The following is a 20,180-nucleotide window of genomic DNA, read 5'->3' as shown; positions in this document are numbered from 1 at the left end:
GGGCCACAGCCTAGGGCTAGCCCGCAGTAGTGCTGCTGCAGGTCGAGCAGGCGGGTGAGCTTTCCGCCTTGGGTCTCGGAGGGTATGGAGATGAGCATTCGGTGTCTAGACCCTTGAATACCGTCAGTCCAATATCCCTGTAGGGAGATTGATAAACCCGGTCTCCCCCCCGGATCGCGATCTCGTCCTTCATCTTCCGTTCTCTTCGTCTTCGTTGAACGTCGGTCAACTACTAGGTCTGACTGAATGGAATCTCCGAGTACTCCGCAGCAGACTGCCACGCGATCTCGACTGTGAATCAAGCATCGCCCGGCTGCGGGGTGTTCTGTCGTTCCCGCCGCGTATTAACCACCGCCGGCATGGCGCGGCCGGTCTTGAAGATCGTCCTGGGGGCGATGCTTTTCTCTCCGGCAACGTGTCTCATGTCGTGGTGGACGGAGCTGAGCCCTCAGATTGCGATGCAAGATCCTACAACGCTCAAAATCCTCCATAGCGCGTGCAATAGCAACTCCACACCCATATTCCCCACAGACGGAAAGAATGCGTTCGACTTGCAGAAAACTCCTCGCAACGGTTCAGCCCTCGCGGGAGCGGGATGGTATGATACGGCACAGTTGCTGACGATGGTTTGTTTGAGCGGCGTCCGACCATAGGCTGCTACTTACTGACGCGTCGCAACAGGCATCGATTTTCTACCAGACAGAGGACGGGTCGATCGTCAACGGTTACTTTGAGTGCGACATGTCGACAGGCCTCTACGACAAGAAGGGAGAATACACCATCTCGTCTACGGCGAATGTGAAATCCATCCATGACGAGACAGGTCTCGCGGTCGAGCTGCTGGGGTCGGAAAACGGATATCGCGTATTCTTCCATGATGAGGACAGAAGGGTTAATGTCATGGCGTACACGACCAAGGACGACTGGCGGTGGAAGGGCCGGATTTCTCAAGACCAAGCGAATTCGACGGTGCTGACCTCAACGCACTCGGGCCAGCTGAACATGTCTGTCGTCTTTCCCAAAGACGCTGAAACCCTCGAAATCTCGAGATACTTCAAAGATGAAACTTGGCATCTCGGTCCGTCTTATCTTACCCGTTCTGTTCGCAGCGAAGTGCTAACATGCCCAAAGCCACGTTGCCTCGGACTCTCACCAACGACACGCTGACGAATAACACCGACGCAGCCGACATCGTCGTCAACTCGTCTCTCACGCCCAATCTCACGTTGACGGCCTGGCCGACAAACTTGACGCATTTGGTCGCCTCCGTCGACGGATCGTACGTGAGGAGTCTATTTTACCTCGGAACCGATTCCAAACTTCATCAAATTTCAAACGTGAACGGGGCATGGACGATGATGTCAGAGCAAGATGAACGGCTTTGGCCCGTGGCTGACGAGGCCGGAGGCGCGTTGACAGCGACGAACAACTTCGACACGAATGAAGTATGGCTTTGGTACCGCTCAAACGGCAGCTGGGCACAGCTTTACCACGGCACTGACGGCCTCTGGACACAAGCCAGCGTAGTTCCCAGCTTCAACGCGACGAAGACGGCCGAGAATGATCCGAACGGGACGTCAACAGCATCGAGCGCATCCGCCAAGCCGGCAGTCTTGTCCACTGGAGCTAAAGCTGGCATCGGAGTTGGAGTCACTGTGGGAGTTATTGGCTTTGCGGCAGTGGTGGCTCTGTTTTGTGTGCGGAAAAGACGGCAGCAAAGGGCCTTGGAAGAAGCGCGCCTGAAGGAAATCGAGGCTGCTAACGGACACACGTCTCCCGGGAATAGCCTCCAAGGATCCGGCGGGGTGGGGCCGTATACGGAGTACGGCAGCCCAGAGAATCCGACAGAGAAGCTCGGAACGCAAATACTGGAGGCCGATGCCACACAACCGCCACAAGAACTGGATGTAGGCGAAGTGTACGAGCTTGTTGGAGAAGGACACTTAGGAGAGATGGATGCGACAGGGCAGAACGGTGCGAGGAGGAGCATTGGGGGCTGGAGAGAGGCGCAGGAGGAAAAGTAGCAAGGCCGTGAGCCGCACCGAACGAAGTACGAATAATGACCGCAATGAACAAAGTCCCTGATCGGCTGTTTCCCCCGGTGGTAAAGTGAGTGAAGGCGAACCCTTGACGGAAAGACTCGTTCGATGTCAAGGTAGCACCGGCTCGCCCGTCACCACCAACGCTTCGCGTAGATTGATTGCGGCGATGGTGTTGCGTTCCTGAACCATGGCTCCTGGGGTTCCGCAGCTTTGGAGCTTGTTAGTTTCAGCTACCCGCCCATCACGAAGTTGACTTCAGCCCAGGGGCATGGGTCGAGAAAAAGGGGAAGTTCCCGCGCCTACCGAGCGCTAGAAAGATGTAGGGCTGGTCTGTTCCAGAAGCGTTGCTCATGTTCTTCTGGCCAGAGGCCTGTATCGATTTCCTCATTGCGTGTACGGCGACAAGGCGACGCCGAGCTACAGCTGACGAAGCGGGCCGTTTCTGACATTGGGGGCCTGTTGGTGTGGTGGACGGTGACCAGGGTGATTGTATGGAGCTTTCGTGCAGCTGGCCAATGAAGAAACGTAAAAGGCAATTGTGTCGTAGAAGCAGACATGGCATTCTCAAATAGTGACAGCCGGGCTGTGTCTCATGATGGTGTGGGAGGTCACCACCTGCGGGAGGAACTCGTGAACGAGCCGAATGATGTCCTGACTCTGTTCAGGGTCCCCCAGGATGTCGGCTCAGCCCAATCAGCAGTGGGTTCGCGGGCACCTCCTGGTCCATCATGGGTTGGGGCGATAGACGAGGGAAATGGAGGGTCGAGAAAACAGATGGAAAGCGGCAAGATGGGCGTGTGATGTGCGGACGAAGGAGCGTGTCTGCGGTTCAGACCGTCGGGCTCGTTGACAGCTGGGCCGGTCCTGGCGATCAGGCTGGAGCTGGAACCACGATATCCTGGTCCGATCGGTGAAGACAGAACCCAACTGCGGAGTGTCTGGCAGCAGGCGGCGCGGACAAAGAGGCTATCGGCAGGTTTCTCTCGAGGCCGGTAAAATGTTGGTTCACTTGTCGCCGAAGTTGCGCATGTTGGGTGAGGTGCAATACTGCGCAGCTCCAAGCTGGTCAGGAGAGACGTAGAATGCGACTTAATGATGGAAAGCTTCTGTTTAGAACAGGGAAACCGGGGCCGGGATCAAGGTGAAGAGTCTATCCAGGAAGCATCCCCGGCAGTTGTCAGGATTCCTGAATTGGGTTTGAAGAGTGGAATTGGCCGAAGCGGCAGGTAAGGTGTGAAGCACTGAATACAGGTACCTTAATATGCCAACTTACTCGCAACATGTCGCTGGATTTCTAGTGTCTCTGGTGCTGTCCCAAAGCTGCCTTGGCGTGTGGAAGGGAGCGACGAAAGTGGGCAGAGAGGAGGGGCATGGCCGAGAGACGATGGAAAGGCGACTTGCGAGCGGGAGACGCTGGTTGGTGTGGATGCAGAATTGCGTCAGTGTTTTTTTGGTGATGGGCCGGAGCAGAAGTTGACAGCGGGGGGGCTGGGCGAGGAGCTGTGAGTGGACGTGGAGGGGCAGGAGGGGGAGGGGAGGGGAAGGCAGAGCAGCAGGCAGGTGGTCACTTCCTTAGCGCAAGACTAGAGCACCGAGGTGAGCAAGCGACAGTGGAGAGACACAGAAGGAAGGAAGGAGGGAGCTCCGGGCTGCCTTCCTTCCTTCCATGTGATGAGAAAGTGAGAGGGAAGAAAAAAAAAGTTGGAAACCACGACCTCACACAGACACAGCGAACGGGATCCACTTTTCCAATCGTCTTAGCTTCTTCCCGCTCTTTCCTTTCCACTTCCACAATTAGGACGGCAGGGCAGGACGGACCACACTCACGACCTGGACGCTGGACTCGACTCCCCTCCCCGTCCCTCCCTCACTGCCCCCCCCCCCTGTTTCATCGGCTTCCCAGTAATAGCAACAGCAGAATAAGGCCTAAGGATCTAAATCAGGTCTTTCGCGCAGGTGAACCAGCTTCATGCGCCGGGCAGCACGCAAGACGAGCTCTTTTTCAGGGACACGAGGCTCCATTGTCCCAAACCTGGGGTGGCATCGAAGATGTAAGATGGAACGCTGGTGGAAGCAGCCGGACAGGCTGTTGAGAGACGTGGAAGTTGACAACGAGTACGCAGTAGAACTTCAATACTCATCTAAGGCATTTACTTGGATATCCATATGTCATATGCAGTATGCCGTATGCTGTCTGCTGCATGCTTTTGTCGTCTGCCGGTCGTGTGTCATCACAAGTACCAAACATCTTCCCTCGTCCATTCAGAATCCTGAATTCGAGCCGCCAACAGCTGGTGGAAACTCGAGCTGGACCTCGGACTGGCCTTTCCTTTCTATTTGCGCCCTGCCTGCTGCCGCAGCGTCTAGACCTGCAAGTCACAAGTCAGGACCCTGTTCATTGGGCAGCCGGGAGATCGGTGAGAGCAGCAGCGCCCATTTGCCTGTTGCGCAACGGACCTTCGTCAGGGCCCAAGAGGCGAACAAGCACTCAGCCTGCACCGCCGCCAGTGCCCAAGTGGATGCCTCGAATGCATCCAAGTGGGTGATGAGGTGAATCGACGAGATTGCCTCAAGTCTTCTCTGCATCTTCTGCGCCTTTCCGCTGCCTACCGCCGTCGTGGTGCCCGTCGTCCTCTCGGCTTCTCTCGCTCTGCCCGTCATCCACCGCAGCAGCAACCTCACTCTGCCTCTGCTGCTCCCAAGTGCAACCTTGCTTAAACTTCGTTGCTTTTGTTTGGCCCAACCCGCCACAGCCTGCATCATTGACTCCTAGTTCCAGATTGCTGGAGCCTTCTGCCGTCCGCCTGTCCTCGTTCTTGCTTCATCTGACTGGGCAGGCAGCCTTCTGTGCAGCAGATCCGCCCGTAGGGCTTCCTTCCCGTCCAACGAACCCAAACCCAAACAAACGCAGACCTATCCGTAAGGTAGAATCTGTTGAATCACTCGAGAGTCCATCACGCCTCCTCGCTCCTCGGCACTCACTCATCCAAAGAGCACAACGCTGCCCAAAATCCGGGGCCTCAACACCACACCCTCGATCGGCTTTGCGACGACATCCCTACCGTCCCGCTACCCGCAGCAACATAGACAAAACGTCGGGAACACCCCTGCTCAGTGACAGCGGACAGCGGTTCACCGCGCGGCGCACGCCCACAGTTGGATGAAGTGGACAGAACCTACGAGCCAGCATCCAGCAACCTAACAAGCCCGCAAGCCAGGCCGCCGCATCGCGCAAACCCGGCCAGCCCCTCCCATTTCCATCACTGCCCTCTTCTTCCTGTTCCCGCCCACCTCACCACCACTCAACACCACTCCCTCACTCCCTCCCGCCAGTCCGTCCCTCCCAGTCCTGGTCCCAGTCCCAGCCCTGGTTCACGTCCACATCCACATCCACGGCCCCCTCCATCATCCACCATCCACCCATCCTCCCCTCCAGCCCAAGTCCCAAGTCCCCCACGAACGGACGGCACACGCAGCCTGCTTCTCCTGCCGGTCTATATCACCTGTCGGTTGCCTTTATTACATACCACCTACCTACATACGCACTTACATACATACCCAGCTTCTGCTGCTGTGGTATGACGACGTTGCTCCCACTCTGACTCTTCTCTTCCCTCTTCCTCTCACTCACTCTTCTTCTCTTCCCCCCCTCTTCTCACTCTCAGCCGGCTAAGCTCTAGCTCGGCCCTCTGATTAAAGTCCCATCCTCCCTACACTTCCGTCTTGCCGCTCACTCCTCTGCGCCGCGAGGGAAGTCTGGCTCTTTTCTAACCCATTTCCCGGGCCACTTCATCTGTTGCGCAAGATACCCGTGTCTGGTCACCTTAGTGTTGCCGACCCTCACGCTACCCTCTGCGCTACACGACCGCCAAACGGCTTACTACCCCGCCATTCATCCCACCTGTTCAGACAAACTCCCCCAACAAACAACCACAAACGCCTTTGCTGCAGCTTCCCGAAACGATAAACGCTTATCGTTTTTCTTTCTGCAAAAATGGCTTACCGGTCCAACGAGTTCGAAGACCGTTTTTACGAGCCCCGTCGCGAGAGGGATTCCTCGAGCCGAGTTGCATTCAATGACGTCGAAGTCCGCGACAGGCCTCGTGAGCGCGAGGGCGACCGCCTCCGCTTCTTGCGTGAAGAGCGCGCTCCCGAGGCTGGTGCCATGGTTTTGAGCCGCCGCGAGGTTGAGTCGAGAGAGCTCTCGAGGCCTCGCCAGCGCAGTCCGAGCCCTGTTTACCGCGAGCGTGTCATTCGTAGGGCTCGCAGCTCGTCTCCCCCGCACCATCACCACCACGACCAAGAGCTTGAGCGGTCAAGAGTCCGAATCTCTGAGCGTGAACGGGAGGTTCGCAGCCCTTCTCGCGGCCCTCCTCCCGAGCTGATCCGCGCTCGTTACGTTGAGCGACAACGCTCGCCATCTCCTCCACCTCCGGCCAGAGAACGCAGCCGTGTTGGTGTGCGCATCGTGGAAAAGGAAAGAGAGCGGATCCCGTCTCCTTCGCCCTCGCCTCCACCTGCACCTGCCCCTCCTCAGGTCATTCGTGGACCGACGATTGAGAGAGAAGTCATTACTCACTACCGCGATATTGACCATGGTAAGCACCAGGCAACATTCACAAGAATTGATATGAATCAAATATCTAACTTGGGCCAGGTGTCACTCGGGTCCCTAGCCCTCCCCCTCCTCCCCGCCCCGCACCTCGACCTATGACCCGGACCGAAGACCGGGAGCTGGACATCGACATCACGACCTCCCGCAACAGGACCGACATCGACATTCACCGATCAACAAGCCGTCACCGCTCTCCCAGTAGAGAGCGCCGGTCACCCGCCTTCAAGGACAGCAGAGATCTTGTCATGAGCACCGACCGCCTGCGTATTGATGACCGCCAGTACTTTGGCTCCCGCCGTAGGGCTCATTCTGCTGCTGCCCGCACCCCCGTTGAGGAGGAGGCTGAGTACATCACCTCCAAGATTGACCAACGGGGCAAGATGGGCGAGGCCTGGGGCGGTGCCACGAAGGATTGGACCATCGTGGACGTGCCTCCCGGAACAGAGCGCGTGCAGATGGACGGCGTCGGTGGCGGCTCTGCCGAGGTGACCTGGCAGCGCTACAACGGAGTGAGGCGGGCCAAGTTCGTTCCTGAACGCGATGGTGCCCCTACTCCCGTCCCGGCTCCGGCCCCCGCCTTGCCCTCGCCCAGAGACTCTCGTGATCGTCTCAGTGTCCAGGTTTACGACCGCGAGACTGAGATTGACATCGAGAAGACCAAGGAGCGTCGTGCGCCTCCCAAGAAGCGTAATGAGATGTGGACCGAGATCACCAAGGACCTTGTCATTCGAGACGCCATCATCGAGTTGGGCTACGACTTTGAGGAGACTGAATATTTCTTCTACATTATGCAATATTTGAAATACGTAGGCTTTGTCTCCCACTTAGTTCGTAGCTGTCGCTAATCATCCACAGGACGACGTTTTGGAGCTGGTCAAGGTCTCGGATGAAATCCGCCAATTCCGCAAGCACCGTGTTCGTGAGATTGAGTATGAAAAGGAGTGGCGCGACGACTGGGACCGCCGCCACGGACATCACCACCACCACCGCCTGCCTAGCAAATACGACGATGAGCGGGTCTATGAGCGCGAGGTTGTTTACGACAGCGCAAGAGAACGTCCCAGACGGTGGTAAACGTGCAGCACATGATGATTTACGGATATATAAATGCGGTTGCCCTGGCACCTATCCAAGGTGTGAGATCAGCGGGCGGTAAGGCGCTCTACAACGGATTCGGACTACAGAACATGTCATTTCGGGACGTGAAGTACTGGCATTAGATAACGGATCTGCCTCGGGGGGCTGTGTGTCTTCTTTTCTCATTTTACCCATTTACTGGCTTTTCTGCCCGGCACATGTGTAACGATTTACGAACACTACATAGCGGCGGAGAATAGGGCGGAGTTAGATTGTATTAGGATCAATAACGATTTATGACACAAATGCTTGCTTGCCTGCTTGTGATTTAAAATGTGGCTGACCCAGCTGCTGGGTATTAAACGAGTTTTGTTGACACAAGTGACAATAATACTTGCCAGTGTGGAAGTTTAACCTATGAGTAGGTGTATCGCCCATGCAATAGCTGATGAACAACTGCTTCAAGCTTGTGCCACCGAGGGTGACTCAATCTGGACCAAGTCCAGTATCCGATTTGACAGGACCCGAACACTGTTCCCATAACCAGACCGTTATATCATGTCACAAATAGCCGTCGGCAGTCCAAGGTACATTTTTGTCCCGATTTAAGCCCCGTAAAATGTCTGATAGCACCACCCACAGACAAGTAGCCATTCAAGAACACGCAGGCGTATGATATGGCTTGGATATTCTCAGTTCTTGGTTCGTACTATATGGGGATCTTTGAAAAACAAAACACCTGGTTTCAAAGAGCCGTGTGAGTGAGGCAAGAGCTTGACTTCGCTCAAGCAGAAGCAACGACAATGGCGAGAGATATTTGCAACCGTGGGTAATATACGCAGCTATCTTAGTAGGATATGCCTAGAATGTTTCTCCGTGATGTGGGTAGCGATATGCATAGCGGCATGTCATTCGCGAATGATCGTGAAATACTCGCCCTGTACATAGGTGATCTCGTCTTGTGTTGAGACAAAATGAAAAAGAAGTCCGCCACGCGGCAGTAACATGTGAAACTAATAGCTGTCCCAGTCCTATGGAGAGAAGATAAGGTCCGGGCTCGACCTAGGAATGGTCCTTCCCACCTAGCTTCCTTCCTTCCTTCCTTTCACACCTGCTCCTTCCGCACTCATATCCCGCACTATGTGCCTGACTTCCATCCTTCCTTCGAACCACCCTTCTTATCAAGCTCCCGGCCTCGTTGCCGTCAACCAAGCCTGATGAAGGGCCAAGTGGCCCAGAGGTATAACGCGCTCAGTCGTTAGTTTGAACTTGGTATGAAATCCCATAAAATGGTTTCGTAGGGTCTGCGGTTTCGAATCCCGCGTTTGAGCTTTTTGCCTCATTGTTTCTTTTGCTTTCACTCCTTCCTTCACTTCTTGTCTTCATCCCAGGGTTTTTTTCATTCTTTTTGCTTGTTTTAAGCTGCCCAAGGTAGTATACTTCGCCATAGCTGATAGCGTCTCCGGACTTCGGATCTATCTGCTGTCTTCCTCGTTAGGTTTTCTCTACCTCACGAACTGCATCATTCTGAACACTTGTGTCACGTAGTCTTCGCAACGCTAGAGAAAGTCTCACACTCTTGATAACAAACTAAGAATGACACCGAATATAGCAGTGGAGAACTTTCATTATCTTGAGCTCAGAGGCTGAAATAACTCAGCCTTTCCTATAAAGAAATAAAACAAACTTTCTGTTATCTTCTTTTCATGAGTTGCTCTCATCCACGTAACAAGTAAACGGTAGAAGCAATTGGTAGTTGTACATCCTTCCCCTTAAAAGTCCATCATAGCTGAAAGTAGTGTCGTCGCATCGGTGGGTATGAACTCGAAGAAACAAACGGCTGCTAAGAGAGAGAGAGCGGCGGCTTCAGTTCCGGCAGAGGGGTTTCCCCCGGCCATTGAAACGGAAGAAACTCGTCAAACAAACGGCGATAGAGGAACGCCGCTCGTGGATCACAGCCGCCGACCTGTGACGGTCTCCGTAGGCATGCCAGCTCGACAAACCTCACTTGCGAGCACGACCGCGCTTGGGCTTGTCCTCGGCGGCAGCAGCAGGTGCAGCAGCAGCCTTCTTGCGGCCCTTCGGAGCGGCCTTCTTCGGCGCAGGCTTCTCCTCCTCCTCCTCCGACTCAGGGGCAGCCTCGGGTTCGGCCTCAGACTCCTCCGACTCCTCAACCTTGGCCTTCTTCGTAGCCACCCTCTTGGGAGCAGTCTTTTTCGCAGCGGCGCCGCGCTTGGGGGCGGGCTTCTCCTCTTCTTCCTCAGACTCCTCCTTCACGGCGGACTTTCGAGCTCCACGCTTGGCGGCAGGCTTCTTCGGGGCCTCCTCCTCCTCGTCGGACTCCTCTTTGACGGCAGACTTGCGGGCGCCGCGCTTGGCCGGGGCCTTCTTGGGTTTCTCCTCTTCCTCGTCCTCTTCGGCGGCAGCGGCTTTGGCAGCAGCAGCGGCCTTTCCACGCTTCGCCGGAGCCTTCTTGGGCTTCTCCTCCTCGTCCTCGGGCTCGGCCTTGGCAGCAGCCTTCTTGGCACGCTTCTTGGGCTTCTCCTCTTCGTCCTCATCGGCGGCGCCGGCGGACTTGCGACCGCGCTTCTTGCCGTTGGTGGCGGCGGGGGCAGGGGCTTCGTCCTTGGCCTCATCACCCTCCTGTCAATGTGTAAGTAAGTGGAACTTCATGAGTGCGTGGGGGCTAGCATACCTCGCCATCGTCCCAGTCCTTGGGCTTCTTGCCGCGGATGCCGCGCTGACCAGGCTTGTTCATCCAAGGGTCACCATTGAAGTCCTCGGCAGAGATGTGGCCTTGCTTAATGGCATCACGGATCTTCTGCTGCAGGTCAGAGTGCTCGCTGGGGGGCCAGTCAGCCGCATGTTCATCATCGGATGCCTACTCATGAAAAGAGTTATGAAAGGACGCATGAACTCACCCCATCTCGTCGTATCCGTCAACTGCATCAAAGTCGTATCCGCCACCCCTCTCGACAATATCGCGAAGGTGCGAAATCTGCTCGCCAGACACACAGCCCCTGTGCGATGAGTTGTTAGACTAGATCCCGCAGCATCATACCAGCTTGTGCATGGTGAAGAGATGGCGAGAACCGAAGCGCTCAAGAGTGATTCGTCAACTTACCAGTGCTTCCACCGCCAGGAGCCATGGCCCATGATCTCAGTCCAGGTACCGAAGCGCAGCGAGCCCTTCATGCACTTTTGGGCCTCCTTCTTGCAGACGCCATCCTGACATCCGGCGCGATTGTTAGGCGACACCTCTATATCGCAAAAGAAAACGATTAGCAGTTACTAGGCGTGATGCGCCGAAGAAGAGAAGAGAGAAAAAAGAAATAGCAATTGGTGGTATCTGGAAACAGAGCTTCTCCAAAGGTTGAGGCTCTCATGACGTAAGGTTCAGTCAGGTCAGGTAGCTTGACGCGTCCGCTTCCGACGCGACCGCTGCACCCGTCGCCCGCCAGCCGCCCGTGGCCTTTTTCATCGCTGCGACGAAGGAAATAAAACAATGAACCTACCAACACGATAATCAGGCATCTTCAATACTTTGGATTCCGATCGTTCCGTTGATGGAAGAGAATGCTTTGGGTGATTTGAAAATAAAAGGGGGAGTTTGAGAGAGAAAATCAGGGTTGGGAAGAAAAAGAAACGAGAGGGAGGGAAATGAAGAAGGAAAGCTCGGGGAAGGCAAGCTGCAGCAGCGTAGCGGTCGCAAATTTCAATGGGAAAGCTGGCAGGAAAGGGGTGTGCTCTCGTCGTTGCCCGTAAGGTGAGAGCTCCAGCGCGTTCAGGTTCCATCTCCCCCTGACTTTAGGCAGGCACGTCCCAAGCTTCCCCGTAGCTCCAGCGGTTGAGGGCCCCCGGCGCAGCAGCCTAACGCTCGCCAGGCAGCCAGCGGGACACGGGAGGCACAGTTGGCGACCCCGGATCAAGTATGCTCGACACGTGTTGTACGGTGGAAGGGAGGAATGCAAGTGAACCGTCTTATCTTTGAAACAAACAACAGATACGTCAGATGCTCTTCCTTTGACAGACAATAGTCGAGATCGCGCTAGAATCGCACCAGGTATGCATATGTAGACAAAGGCTACTTAATATTGCCCTCGTTTTGCATCGAATATCATACAGCTTTTGCATAAACTACCAACACCAAATCTCGGTGGTTCCCTTCTTCCCAGCTTCCTTATCAAAGCCCATGTCTACCTCCAATCCCAATACATCATGAACATGCAATCTCCTCCAAAACTCCAAACTACAAGAAGGGACACCAACCAATATACATGGCCGCCAGGTTCCTCGGATCGACCGCCTGCTTGATCAACTCCTCCACTTGTCCCTCAACTCCCAGCGGAATAGGATCTGGACCCATCAGGCCCCTCACCTTCCGTTTTATACTGTCGACGACAAGCTGCGGCTGCATCCGCGGCGCGCCATCCGATCTGCGGCTTGTTTTCTTCTCCTTTTGCAGATCCAAGGTGGGGTCGTAGATGAACGCCTCGAGAATCGTCATCAGCGTCTCCTCCTGTTGCCGCAGGATGCCCAGCGTCAACTCGCTGCAGTGGCGGAAGGGTCCCTCGTATCCGTAGATGCCCATGGCAGCAACCATGTTGTGTGTCAGACGGAAAGGCACCCTCTCCGGTTGTGCGAACGTCAGTCCTTTATCGAATAAACAATTGAAGTCGACGTGGAAAATGCCGCCGTTGTCGCGCTCGAGAAGGACATTCTCGCCGTGGCGGTCGCCCAGACCGAGAATGGTGCCGACCATAGACATGACTGCGCAAGAGCGAGTGTACTTGAGCCGAGCCGAGAACCACGTCGAGGGATGAGGGAATCGCTGCACGAACCAGTACTGCAGCACTGGCGGGAACGTCCCCAACACGCCCTCCGTGAAGATTTTGATATTGTTCGGCCCCGTCACAGCCTCCGACATCATCCTCTTGATCTGGTTATAGTCAGGATGGACGGACCGAGACTTGTACTGGTCTAAAAGGATTTCTCGAAGAGTCTTAAGCCCATCGACCCATTCAATGATGCCGCACTCTTCGTTGAGAGGCACGACAGCGTACGTCTTGATATACAATTGACGCCTGCTGGCCTCGGCGTCACGTTTGAGTGACCGGTTAATCATCCCGTTGAACTCCATTAGACGCTGATCCGTTCGTAAGTCGTCCTTCGGTTTGATCATGAGCATGTAGTTCTTGCCATCCGTTCCGCGACATGTTAGCCGCCTCGGTTTAGCCAGCGATCCTAGAACCAGGACCTCATCTAGGAAGGAGTCGATGGTGATAACATCCTGAGAGAATGCCTTGTGCTTCTTGACGTTGTCCGTCAATGTCGGCAACGTAGCTGTCAGACAAGACTCAATGGGGACCACTAGGGGGCAGGGCGTGCACTTGTGGTTGAAGTTGAGATCTCGCGTGATGCTTGCCACCGTCGTCCTGTTGCTCTGGAAGTCCCCGTTGTTACAAGCCAGCAGAAGCTGCTCTGCGAGTTTCTCGCCCATTCTCAGTAGCTGCTTGAGGTCATAGCTGCTTCCTTCAACCTTCTTGGAGATTCCCTTCAGCGCTTGCAAGATATGCTGACCTCGCACTCGCCGCTCTGAAGCTTGTCTCGTGGTCATGATCCCAAATAAGCCCCAGAGTGCTTGTCGAGGATGTGACTCCACAACTTTGGTGACAATGCGTGTTAGGCGTTCAAACACAGCTTGGTTCTGGTGGGCAATTCTCGCAACGATCTGCGGGAGGGCCGTGTAAAATATGTAGGCCGGAAGGCGAGCGATGTATTTGTCGAGGAAGGCATGAAGGAGATTGAGCTGCTCCGTCCGCCTCCTATGGAGCTCGCGGGACAACGAGACCTTGCCTTCGGGAGCCTTGTCCACTTGTGCTCCCAATTCGAGCCATAACGTTAAAATTCTCGGCAAGGTCTGGTAAAGATACTTGGTGCCATAGTTGAGTGATCGAAGATAGTTCTCAATAACCAGCCTGGCAATCTCGCCTTGCACAAAGGCGTCACTTTGCTCGTCTGGTTTCAGAGGCTTCTCGGTCTCCAGCAGCTTTTTGTAGTAACGTCCTAGGTAGTAATGGCCCTTCTCCCACGATGAGTTTGTCTTGGGAGGCTGTTGATATTTAACGCGCAGAGCAGCGTTGTTCGTTTGGCCTGCCGCATCCAACCACTTGGCAAGCATGAGCTGTGCTCTGGCTGTCAGAAGTCTCTGCTGCGAGTCGAGGCCCCGAGCGGAAGAGGTGCTATTTGTTTGTGTCATGAAGTTGTTGGATTCGATGGCGCCCTGGAGAACCTGAATCGCCTTGCGTGTGTGGCCGTCTTTCCAAAGGAGTCGGGCATTCTCAATGACGGCGGCATTGTCTTGTAGTTGAGAAGCATGGAGAACTGCATTAAATGACTGATGTGTGGAATTCGCCTTTCTAGCCAGACGCGCACTGGAAAGCCACGACGAAGAGATGTCTGAGTCGCAAAACTTGGGTCTGATTATCGTTAGAAGTGGCTCGTTGACGGGCATCGGGGTAACATACCGTGAGAGCTCCATGGCTGCTCTGCGAATTCCCAAGAGGTATTGTTTGTCATTGACATATGCACCTAGCACTTCCAATCGCCGGTTGAGCATTGTCAAAACGTCTTGGCGAGCATCATCATTCCCTTCTTGCATCCCAACAATGATTTCCAGATCGGTCAGTACGTGGCATCGAAGCCTCAGATCGTGGCAGGCTTGTAGTGAGGATGTCGCGGAATAAGTCATCGCTGAGGCAATCTTTTCCCTCATACTCTGCAACATTTGAGAGATTGCGACTCCCTCGGCACCCTCTTGCTTCAGAGTGTTAAAGATCTGGCCAACGCTAACGTTGAAGTCTTCCAAAGTGCTGCCATGAAAACGGCTCGTGTACTTGGACAGAGTGTCCCATCGGCGGGTCGCCCAGGCTGCCTCGACCGCATACGGAACAATTTTGTTTTCCATCGACGGTTCCGTATGCATACCTTCAACATAGTTGAGCAGAACATCTACACTTCTTAGCTTATCTTCTTGAGAACGTACCGCAAGATACTCACCATGTTGTCCAGATTGTTTCAGGCAGTTCAAAAGGTCAACCTGTACGTCGATGTTGTTGGGCTCTTCTGCCAACTTGATCTCATACCACGTCTGAGCCGCCGTATATCTGCCCGCCTTCTTGTGACTGAGGATTTGTTGGTTGATATCGAGAACGTGGAGGTGAGCTGAAATCCCCTCTAGCCCATCAGGCTCGTCAATCTGGGTGTATATATCCTGCAATTGCTCAAGGAGCAGCGTTCTTTGCTGGGGGTCGCTCTTCTCGACTTCCATTTGTTGGGCGTGTTGCTCGAGGTGGAACAGGGCTCTTGGATATTCCCTGCAGTCCATAGCTCGCTGGGAAATCAAGACCGGCGGAATTGTGCTCAGCAGGTCATCCACCCTTGCTATGGACGGAAGATCGCTGTCATTTTTGCGCCTAGCATTCTTTTCCTGCAGCCACCTGCTTGCATAATCAAGCACTCGGAAGACGGCCTATGTTTTGCTTAGCAAAATCGTCACATATGCTTGGGATGGGCTGCCTCGTTACCTCACAGTAAAGCTTCGTATCCTCCCTCTCCGCGTACGGAGCATCTTCGGCAAGCTGGTGCTGGAGGATGCCAACCAGCTCGCCGATAATATTGTCACGATCTTTCCGCGTGCTTCTGTTGCCAATGATGACGTGGAGGACCAAGTATGGAAGCAGGAACTCTGCTACCGCGACATCCTTGACCCGAATAGTACGAGCCAGCGGCCCGAAAATGAGATCTGCGTGCCAATTCTGTCCTCTACGCAAAAGATCCATGGCGAAGGAACGCATCCAATTCCCATACGGCTTACCCGGACGGAAAATGGGATACTCAACAGGCGCAGGCGTAACAGGTGTTAAGACGTACTTGGAGGTCAAAAATGGGGTCAGAGTCTCCCGAATGCCTTCAGGTAGAGTGAGCCATTTTCTGTAGATCAGATCGCCGTCTCTCATTCCCGTGCTTCGGAAGGCACAGGCTGCCTTGATATCCACTTTGTCCAGGAGTTCTTGCATGGCAAAAGACAAGAAGCCTTGGAGCTTTGTGTCTGTCGTGGAAAGGAAGGCCTTGACCAGGATTTGCTCCAGGATGAAGAGCACAAAGTCCGTCGTCTCATCTGCGTTCTCAAAGTTGTTCAATAAGACCATGGACTTCTGCTCTCTGACAGCCTCAATTCTATTAGAGTCAAGGCACCCGACCAGACCGATGCATTGAGTACACAGGCTAGCGATTTCGGGCTGCACAGTGCTGTACTCTGAAGCGCAATCCAGCAAGGCGCGGAGCAGCGTCGATAATACAGGATCCGGCTGCTGGCCAATCGCGGACGTCTGTAGGGAACCACTGTGCTGTTTGAGGTATGCGACAAGCTCTCTGAGAGCTTGAAGCACAACGCCCGAGTTCTCGTGTGCCACTCGGGCTGCAAAGATGGCAAATGCTGTCCTGCTTTCGATGGGTTGATCTCGGCGCACTTTCTGGAGCTGAGCTTCCACTTCAGCCAGTTCAGGAATATGTGCCAATGATGGCAACTTCCAGATGTACATCTCGATTACTGCGCTGAAGTGCTTTATAATGGTGGAAATCAGATGTTTGGCCTTGATGCGTGTGTTGTCGTCAAACACAGGCCAATAATGATTGATAATGAAGAACGTCGTTTCCAACAAGACTTCAACGTCCTCTTCTTCAAGGTAGGTCAGAAGGACCGCCCAGCAGGAAAACGCCGCCTCTCTGAGCTCGTCCTGAGCAATGGCCGACAGAAGACAAGCAGCAATCTACAGGGATCAGTAAAGGAAACCAGTCTGATGGTCGCGTCAACTCACATGTGGCCGAGCAATGCGCACGTAAGACTGGCAAAGCTTGATCGCTTCCTCCAATGCTCGAATGCAACGTATTTGTTCCTCGGGAGGCAGGCATAGCCCATGAAAATCATTGATGACGTCCGCCAGGCGAGCCATAAGGCCAAGCATGTACGCCTGGAGGAAACGACCGATGAGATTGCCCTTCTTGGGTTTCTCCTTGTTCGCGGCCATAACCAAGTTGCACATTGTGGTGATGGCATCGATAACCTCAAAATAAATCAGTAAGAATGCGGTATTTTCACAGCGTAAAAACTCACACGGGCCTTGCGGGCTTCGTCTGCTTCAGCCGCAGCTTTGAGCAGCTCGAGGACAACCATAACAAGTTCGGCCTGTATCACATCAGCCAGCGTGGTATCAGCGAGAGTTGGCGCAAACTCGACAAGCCTCGCCATGGTGAATTGCGCCACGTCCGGCACGTCTTGCACTAAAAGCAATCCGAGGACTGGACCGATATTAATAGAGTCCATCACCGGGAAACCAACGTCCTTTTCCCCACGGGCCTCAGCAATCTTTTGGATTACATCCCTCTTCTTCATCAATACCAGCCATGGCAGAGCATGAGTTTGGATGAGTAGAAGGAACTCGTTCACAGAGATTTGCAAGATTTCGGCCAGCGACCGGCTGATTTGCGGTCGTGCCACCATATCTTTTACAGCGAAGTAGGCGAGATTTCTCCAGAAAGGCTCGAACAAGCGGCGTGGTGCTACATGCCGGGCAGCAGCCAAGTTGTTGATCTGAATACGTCAGTCAAGGTGGCTCAAAGACGGCACCAAGAACATACCTCATTGAAGGCACAGGAAGATATCAGACTGTTGCTGCTTCCGAGATGTTCGAGTAACTGGTGCAATACTATGTTTAGTTCGTCCCCGGTGACCACTCTAAGTGATGTCAATATCTTAGCCCAAAGATGATGCTGTTGTCAGTGGTGCCTACCGTCCCAGCTGGCTCCACGCCATTACCCCAGTCTCGTGGAAGATTACTGCATCCTTTTCCGATGCAGCTTTGAGAAGACCAAGCGCGTTCTTGCGATTTCGGTGTACGACACTGATGTCTATCGTGCTAGAGGCTTGTTTCTTCAAGAAGAGAGCCAAAGCCCGTCTGTCGAATAAAATTAGCCATGCAAGATGGGAAAGATAGGGAGGCATACCCTGAAGCGATGCGTATTTCTCTGATAGAGCTATGCAATCCTTGCAGACACCACTGCCCCAAGGGAGAAGTTTCGAGGTCAAACAGCTCAGCTTCATCTGTATGATTTATGATGCGTCTGAGGGCGATCATTGCCACTACTCTTGGCCTTCTGGAGTTCTTGAAGGAAGGGAGGTTGATGAGTTTTGTGAATATCGATTGGGCCTCTCTTTTCGTTTCGGTGTCAATAGCTTCAGGCCTCTTCGGCCCTTCGTCTTTGCGATCGCATACGTCACAAATAATCTTTCCGTCCTTTGCTGCGAACGGGCTGTCCGTTTGAGTGATCGCGTCCGCAGCGCAGCAAGTGCGGGAGATCAGATCAATGGCGAGGCATTGGCTCTTGACATTGATATGTGGATAGGCGTTTCTAGAGAAGTTAGCCTCCCCCATGGGAACTAGAGAAAGACGACGCCTTACAAAAACTTGTGTTCCAGATTGCCTAGATCGTTCACAACTCCAAGAACTTCGTCAATGCGTGCTGTCAGTTCCACAAGCTCATTGCCTCCAGTCAGGACTTTTCGCCGCTTGGTCGCAGGCTCGTCATCGACTGTGACGCTTTCTATGTCACTTTCTGCAATGCCAAGACGTTCGACCAGAGTTCGTAATTCGGTGTCCGTGAAGCAAGCTGGCAGGGTTGCGTCGTCTAATTTTGAGGGTACAGTCGGTGCTGTTGCTTGTTTAAGGACACTGATAGAACGCTGCGCATGTCAGTGCTAGGTCAGAGAGTGCAGAGCATCAACGTACTGAAAAGTCACTTGGTTCCCCTAGTACGGGTACTTCGATGCAGAGCAGCTCGAGTGGCCAAACCACCTGAGGTGCTGCCAGTCTTCCAATCTCTCGGTCTACTAGCGACACTTGGGCAAGTCTCAGGAGTGCTTTACAGAGTGTTCTCCTCGCTGCTTGACTCGATTCATCTGGGCCTGCAATCTCATCCGGCCGTGCTGCGAGCTCGGCACACAATAACGCCAGAGAAGTGTACGCTTTCTGCGGTAGCAAGGCTTTCTTGCCTGTAGACAGCTCGTCTGGAAGCAGGCCAAGGGATACGTTGAGCAAATCAGCCTTTGCGCTTGGGGCAACGGGCTGCCATGTGTTTTGCACAGCACGTAGGGAAAGCAACGAGTCGAGCAACCATAGTCTCAGCTCGACAAACGGCGCGCGTGACAGAGGGCTCGAGTATCTAGCAATGGACGGGTGTGCGAGTGTTGATATTAGAGCTGCTGCTTGGCGCACGGCTTGTGACGCATGCGGGACAGCGTATGTAGTCTGTTGTACGAAGAGAATGCCAGGTTTCCCAAGGAGCAGCTCGAGTGTACCGGCAGGAGGAAGGCTCATGTCTATAGTCGCATCCTGTGCAGGGGCAATAGGCGCCGTCTCTTGTAGGCGAGACAGGAGAGCTGTGACCATTAGTCATCATGGTGTGTTGACGCATTCTGACGGGCAACTCACCATTGCTTGTTTCTCGCAGGTAAAGCAGCATGGACGACAGCAGCGCTCCCATTGAACCAACTCCACTCACCACCAAGATGATGAACCGAAAGAACTCCTCGATTGGAGCCGTGAGGTCAAGGCAGCGAGCATGGCCAAGCAGTTTCAGGACCTTGGGAAAGACCCAGACCCAAAGTGGCTCCTCCCCGCGGAACACAAACTGTTTCCCGTCCGTGGTATAGTTCATGACAATCGGTGTCTCCTCGATCGTGACTTTCAAGAAGTTGATCGCCTTCAATGCCTCGCTCCATATAACCTTCTTGTCGGCGAAAGGATCGTCGAGCTTGATTCCGTCTAGGACGACGCGGGAATAGACGTATATGAGCATATGATTGTGCTCCGTTCGTTCGTCGGGTGTTCGCAGCAACCCAGGGTTGTTCTTGACCCGCTCGATGACGGCGGACAAGCTTCTCAGCTCGGTGTTCTCATCGGATCGTGTGGACTTTGTCGAAGCAGGAAGGTTTTCGACGAGTTGGGCGGCTAACGTGGAGGGAGGCGGCGCATTGGCAACTGCGCCAGCAGGTTTGCCGTACAGCTGTTCTGCCGCCATGGTCTCGTCGGCATCGTCTCTTGGCTCAGGGGAAGCTTGGGGGCGAGAGACCGAGGGCGGCGAGGAAGGTTTCCGCTGGAGGAGCTCACGGCGCTCGCTGCGAAAAAAGCGACGCAGACGTGAACTGCGACTTCGTCAAGCTCAAGGCAGCCCACCCCCGCCAGCGCGTCGAGCGTGGCGCACTGTACGCGGGATCACGTGCTCATCTGCCCCCGTTCCTCTCTAGGTGCCTATGTCAGCACACCTGGTCCGAGCTTCTGGGACTTCCCAACCCGGAAATATCTCCAATTCCAGATTGGTGGAGCGAA

General features: G+C 54.3%; 4 protein-coding genes across 4 annotated transcripts; 2 read left to right on the top strand and 2 right to left on the bottom strand.

Moving 5' to 3' along the window:
* Positions 1-359: 359 nt before the first annotated feature.
* On the top strand, positions 360-2,024 carry CGGC5_v010879 (uncharacterized protein; the record flags this gene model as incomplete). The annotated part of the gene is made up of 3 exons (XM_032020447.1): positions 360-626; positions 682-1,078; positions 1,132-2,024. The coding sequence occupies 3 exons, from the start codon at positions 360-362 to the stop codon at positions 2,022-2,024; spliced, it is 1,557 nt and encodes a 518-aa protein (XP_031892626.1).
* A 4,012-nt stretch (positions 2,025-6,036) lies between these two features.
* On the top strand, positions 6,037-7,731 carry CGGC5_v010878 (uncharacterized protein; the record flags this gene model as incomplete). Its single annotated transcript, XM_032020471.1, has 3 exons — positions 6,037-6,640; positions 6,700-7,463; positions 7,513-7,731. 3 exons carry the CDS (start codon positions 6,037-6,039, stop codon positions 7,729-7,731), a joined length of 1,587 nt encoding a protein of 528 aa, XP_031892345.1.
* A 2,007-nt stretch (positions 7,732-9,738) lies between these two features.
* CGGC5_v010877 (PARP-type zinc finger-containing protein) lies at positions 9,739-11,268 on the bottom strand (the record flags this gene model as incomplete). The annotated part of the gene is made up of 5 exons (XM_032020482.1): positions 9,739-10,377; positions 10,430-10,577; positions 10,656-10,754; positions 10,859-10,994; positions 11,250-11,268. 5 exons carry the CDS (start codon positions 11,266-11,268, stop codon positions 9,739-9,741), a joined length of 1,041 nt encoding a protein of 346 aa, XP_031892346.1.
* Positions 11,269-11,983: 715 nt separating this feature from the next.
* On the bottom strand, positions 11,984-19,872 carry rad3 (Protein kinase rad3; the record flags this gene model as incomplete). The annotated part of the gene is made up of 13 exons (XM_032020493.1): positions 11,984-14,213; positions 14,262-14,745; positions 14,794-15,265; positions 15,321-15,538; positions 15,611-16,565; positions 16,614-16,859; positions 16,910-17,386; positions 17,434-17,530; positions 17,586-17,750; positions 17,800-18,204; positions 18,255-18,535; positions 18,582-19,231; positions 19,284-19,872. The coding sequence occupies 13 exons, from the start codon at positions 19,870-19,872 to the stop codon at positions 11,984-11,986; spliced, it is 7,269 nt and encodes a 2,422-aa protein (XP_031892347.1).
* Positions 19,873-20,180: the final 308 nt, after the last annotated feature.

The sequence above is a fragment of the Colletotrichum fructicola genome, assembly GCF_000319635.2.
Source record: "Colletotrichum fructicola Nara gc5 chromosome Unknown KSG_Nara_v1_contig06, whole genome shotgun sequence".
In the NCBI taxonomy this organism is placed as follows: domain Eukaryota; kingdom Fungi; phylum Ascomycota; class Sordariomycetes; order Glomerellales; family Glomerellaceae; genus Colletotrichum; species Colletotrichum fructicola.
Note: the sequence above shows the minus strand (reverse complement) of the source record. Positions and strands in the feature narration are given on the sequence as shown.